The sequence below is a fragment of the Mandrillus leucophaeus genome, unplaced genomic scaffold, assembly GCF_000951045.1.
Source record: "Mandrillus leucophaeus isolate KB7577 unplaced genomic scaffold, Mleu.le_1.0 Scaffold111, whole genome shotgun sequence".
Taxonomy (NCBI): domain Eukaryota; kingdom Metazoa; phylum Chordata; class Mammalia; order Primates; family Cercopithecidae; genus Mandrillus; species Mandrillus leucophaeus.
The window spans coordinates 4,752,703-4,758,529 of NW_012099321.1; the positions used below are offsets into that span (position 1 = coordinate 4,752,703).

Sequence of the window (5,827 nt, forward strand, 5' to 3'; positions counted from 1 at the left end):
GACAAGCAGATGAGCAAAAGAGGGCTTTGAGCAGGGGCATCCGAACAGGTGAGCCACTCCCCTGCCACATGTCCTGTGAAGGAGATCACTGAACTCTCCTGTTTCAGAAGGCTTTAAATCTTATGATGTAACAACTTCCAAAGTTACAAAGAGACAAAGCTGCTCATCTCCTGCTAAAGGATCATGGAGGGTAGAAGAATCAATAGACACAAGCTTGTATGCTTTTAGTCATATGATTTATTTTGTTTTGTGAAATTGAAAGTTTTAAGTTAATGGTGAGTTTCTTGGTAATATCCTTTCTTCATCCGACGGCTTTGATTTTATCACTTGGTTACTGTTGCAGAGGAAATACAAAAAAATAAAAATGTTAAATCTCCATTGTTAATAAAAGCTGTTATTTACTATTCAACTATTGGTAGAGCACTTAATTAGTATAAAGAGACACTGATTATACTGGTGCAGTCTATGTCTGTGATTCAGGAAATTTATAAATCTAAATTTATGTTTCATAAATGGATTATAATAGCTACATTAAAAGGGAATATTATAAATTGATATTTATATTTTAAATTTACACAGTCTCTAAACTTTACATGGATAAATGAAAATCATCAACAAAGAAACAGAAGAAAATTATAAAGGAAAACCACAAAAAGGAAACAGAAAAAAACAGGAATAGAAATATGTGAAAAAATAGGAAAGAATTACTATAAATTTTTCTCTATGTATCTGAGGAGGAAAAGAACTTTCAAAAACCCTCTGTGCATTTCCAGTGGGTTCTAACATACACTTGTTCAAAGACAAACTAACTCTTCAATCCTCTCCACTTCCTCACCCCAAACAAAACCAGTTATTTCTCTACTATAAAATGTGTCACTGGTAAAAGGTGTCACTATCCATTCTGTCAGAAGAGTGGAGGTTTTTTTAGTTCTCTCTTTTATTCTAACCCAAAAACGTCCATCCAGTCACTACTTTAACAGATCGGGCCTCTGTCATACCTCTGAAAACATTTTTGTGCTTTTCCTCCTCTCCAATCCTGTCCTCATCACACCTTTCCTGTGCATTCAACAGTCTCTTAACAGCTTCACTACTTTCCATTTGTGACTGAATCTACTTTCCCTATTTTATCCCAGTGAAATTTGCAAACTGCAAGACATATAGTACCAAATCCGTTTCTTACCATCTTGAAAAGTACCTTACCTACGTTCTTGGTCATATAGAAGAATATTTAAACTCCTCATTGTGACATACAAGATACTTATTTTGGCTCATGGTTACCTATATGGATTTTACATCTCAGCATTCATAAACTTGCAAATTCCCAGCACTTTGGGAGGCCGAGGCGGGCAGATCACGAGGTCAGGATATCGGGACCATCCTGGCCAACATGGTGAAACCCTGTCTGTACTAAAAATACAAAAATTAGCTGAGTGTGGTGGTGTGTGCCTGTAGTCTCAGCTACTCAGGAGGCTGAGGCAGGAGAATCACCTGAACCCAGGTGGCAGAGGTTGTAGTGAGTCAATATTGCGCCATTGCACTCCAGCCTGGGCAACAGAGTGAGACTCCGTCTCAAAAAAAAAAAAAAAAAAAGCCAAAATTTTGTAAATAAAGAGCGGTGGTTTTACTTTTTAGCCTTGCTATTTTCCTGCTGTCTATCAATAGCCATATTATTTAAGCATTTTTTTCTTACATTCTGCATCCAAACTGTCAGTACATTCTGTTGCATTACCTTCAAAATGCATCCATAAGACCATCCTTACCACCCCGGTCTGAAGCGCCATCTTTTCTCTCCTGGATTACTGCAGTAGTTTCTCCACATCTACTCTTGCCATCGTATAGCTGTTTGTTTTCAACAAAGCAGCTTTTTAAAGTGTAAGTGACATGCACCATCCAGTGATTCCTCCTTTTCACTCAAAGTAAGACAGATGGCCTCCAAGAGCGCCAAGACCCTCCACGGGTGTTACTTCTCCGACCTCATCACAACTACAACCCTCTTGGTAACTCTTCTCCAGATAGAATGACATCCCTGATACTTCTCCAACATTCCTGACTTATTTTAGCATCATATAACATATATATGTTTTGAAAGCTGCTGTGAAGATATTTGCATGGATAATGCCAATATATGCCTGTGTGGGGTAGATTTGATGTGCAGCTGGAATGGAAAAGCTCTATCTTTATCTCTGGGAAAGCCTGGATGTCTGGTTTTGACTTTTTCCTAGGATAAGGGGAGTAGTATTTATGATGATCCACTTATAATTTAAAATAAGAAAGCTTGGGCCCTAGTGTCTCTCTAATTCCCAATGCTTAGTGGCAGATAAGGAAACAGAGATCCATTGACTTAACTGTCAACAAAGTCAGATATGAGGGAATGGCAGCTAAGCAATTAGATGAACTCTTGATCTCACTCATGGTTGAAGTTTTGATTTTTCCATTTACTCCCAGTGATAGGCCTAACACATCAAATACAATTATTTCTTTACACATATGAATTAGAACTTTGAACAATATATATGAATGCCTATTTTATCCCATGTTAAAAATTTTTTTAAAAGTATCTTTCTGCCTTTGAAGAAAGGTGCATTTAACATTTTGCCTGGCATCTCATGTGTCTCAATCGATGTAAATTCCATTCCCAATCCCCAGTCATATATCAGGCTATATTTGTTCAAGATTGTGGCAATCTTAAGAGTTTAAATTCTGAAGTCCGATTGTCTTAAGTTAAACTCCACTACAATACTCACTAAAATTCTATTTTCTTGGGGAATCAATTTATTTCCTTTTATCCATTTCCTCATCTCTAAAATACCGGTAACAATATCTATGGCATTTTAGTAAGGATCAATCATCGTAAATGTGGAGAGACAATCTGTGTAAATCGCCCAATGAGAACCTTAAATAAGGCCAGAGGAGGTATGATTGTTTATGAATATTTTACAAAAATATTTATAATCTCTGTAACATCATTCCTTATTACAAAAATGTTGTTCAATACATCTCTGGCTAATATTAGTTAACATTCAATATTTCTAAATAAGTATAAAACATGATTAACATCAAATATGTTCTCTTATCTTTGTTTTACTATATGGTATTAATAAATAGGAGTCAAGATGATGAAATATGGGAATAATAGTTTTTTCATACTGAGGTATTGCTAAAAGTAAAAAAATACTCCATGAGTTATTTTCTTAACAATTTGATTATTTCACATCACCTTTAACTCTGTGACTGGCTGTTGTTACTACTGCTGTCTTCTGAGATAGATCTGTATAAAAGAGATAACATTAGGAAACACTGTAATCTTGAGCGAAATCAAGAAAAGTTTAAAAAGCTAGATGGGCACTAATTAATCAATTAATATGTATCAAGTGGCCAAGTGCAAGCAGAGGAGTCAATTTGGAAACAACGGACATAGACAAGAAGGGGTGACGTCAATTATAAAGCCTTCGACTGCTAAAGAGAATGACCTAGTACCTGATCATCTGGTTCATTGCTATCCTTTTTTGCTTCAGCCCTACTTCATTTCTTACCCTGGCGGCCCTGAAATCACTTACTGTTGTAAAACTTAGGCTGTTGTGATCAGATTTTGTCAGTTTTAATCAATGATCCCACTTGTTCTTCCTTTTGAATTCTCAAATCCCTACATATTCATAAAGCAAATTATGGTTTGATGTGGTGTTAGAGTAAAAAGAAAAAAAAAAGCTGTACAAGTTACCTTACCTATAATTTCCGAAAAACATGAGCCATATTAATTATGCACAAAATACAAAGTATCCTATCTGAGTTCTCTCCCTCATTCTGTACCATATCCTATTTTTCTTACCTTCTACATATTCTATTCACAAAATTTTCTTCCCTGACTATTTCTGTGGACCTTTTGGCACTACTGGTTGTCAATGCAAGAGAAATGGGGTTCCTTGGGAAGTCAACAGAACTTCCTAAACAATTGCAGAGAACTTGAATTTCTATGTGAAAGGCAATGAGGCTTTACTGAATAGCTTTAATTGTTCTTGGCCCTGTAAGAACATGCAGGATACTCAGATGACTGAAATAAAAACACAACAAAACAAAACAAAAAACAAACAAAAACTGTTATATGCTGAGAACTTACTCAATATTTCTTGTCTCACTCTGTTGCCCCAGCTGGAGTGCAGTGGCATGATCTTGGCTCACTGCAACCTCCGGTTTCTGGGTTCAAGCAATTCTCCTGCCTCAGCCTCCCAAGTAGCTGGGACAGCTGGGACTACAGGTGCATGCCAGCATGCCCAGCTAATTTTTTGTATTTTAGTAGAGATGGGGTTTCACCGTGTTGCCCAGGCTGGTCTCACATTCCTGAGCTCAGGCAATCTGCCTGCCTCGGCCTCCCAAAGTGCTAGGATTACAGGCGAGTTTACTCAATATTTCGAAACATTAATCCAATCCACCCTAGAGTCCCTTCTTGGATTCTGAATTGCACTGAATTCTTCTCATAATCAATTTTAATATTAATTTAAAAATAATACATTTACTTACCTGCTGCTTACTGTTCCCACTTTGCTCCAAAATCTCTTCATTTTATTCCATTTGAGACTAACAATAGCAATTAAAATGAGCAAAGGTGAAAAAATGTAGAAACTGATCAAAAGACCATTGTTTTTAGGAGCAGCACGTTGTTTCGGAAACAAGGGTACACTTTTATCTGAAAACATGAGAGTACCTTTTTAACTATTTGAAAAATGATCAAATCATGCCAGAATTTGAATTATAGAAATTTAGAACTCAACACAGTTAAAGAATGAATATATTTGAATTTAAAAGTGTTTTTAGCCTTCTCTGACTGGGCCCCAAAGTGCATTACACATTTTGTATGTCAAGTCAATACACTTATACATATAATTGACAATACACTATCATTGACAATATGTAATATTGTCATAAATGTACTTATTTTACTGACATAAAAATACATATTTATTGACATAAATTTACTTATAATCCCTTCATGTATACTTAATATTTACTTATATAATATAATCTATTTTAGTGTATCATATTTCTTTTTGTGAACTGCATTAAGTACATACACATTGATGTGCAACCATCACCACCACCCTGCTTCAGAACTTTCTCATTCTGCAAAACTGAAATTTTTTACCCACTCAATATTAATCCACCATTTTTCCCTCTCCCCAGGGGAACCACCATTATTCTGCTTTGACTCCATGAATCTAACTAACCTAGGTACTAATGGAAGCAGAACTCAGCCCCTGGTAACCACCATTCTACTTTGACTCTGAGTTTGACTACTCTAGGTACATGATAGAAGCAGAATCGTATAATATTTGTCATGTTGTGACAGGCTTATTTCACTGATCATAAGGTCTTCAGTTTATATCTACATTATAGGGTGCGACAGGATTGTTCATTTCAAGGGTGAATAATCTTCCATTGTATCTCTACACCTTATTATGGTTATCCATTTACTTGTCAATAAACTTTTGGGTTTTCCATGTTTTGGCTATTGTGAATAATGCTGCTATAAGCATGGGTATAGAAACATCTGCTTGAGTACAAGGAGGGGCTGCTACCATTCCTTCTGAAACTACTCCAATCAATAGAAAAAGAGAGAATCCTCCCTAACTCATTTTATGAGGCCACCGTCATCCTGATACCAAAGCCTGGCAGAGACACAACAAAAAAAGGGAATTTTAGACCAATATCCCTGATGAACATAGATGCAAAAATCCTCAATAAAATACTAGCAAACAGAATCCAGCAGCACATCAAAAAGCTTATCCACCATGATCAAGTGGGCTTCATCCCTGGGATGCAAGGCTGGTTCAAC

General features: G+C 36.3%; 1 protein-coding gene across 1 annotated transcript in view; it reads right to left on the reverse strand.

Annotated features, from left to right (window-relative positions):
• Window positions 1-219: 219 nt before the first annotated feature.
• LOC105549188 (disintegrin and metalloproteinase domain-containing protein 18-like) overlaps window positions 220-5,827 on the reverse strand; it is a 79,641-nt gene continuing 74,033 nt past the window's right edge. Inside the window, exons 19-21 of the mRNA XM_011993609.1 lie at window positions 4,516-4,681; window positions 3,218-3,268; window positions 220-334 (exon numbers count right to left, since the gene is read on the reverse strand). Of these exons, the coding sequence (XP_011848999.1) occupies window positions 3,220-3,268; window positions 4,516-4,681 (215 nt within the window). The 3' untranslated portion in view covers window positions 220-334; window positions 3,218-3,219. The remainder of the gene's footprint in view (window positions 335-3,217; window positions 3,269-4,515; window positions 4,682-5,827) is intronic.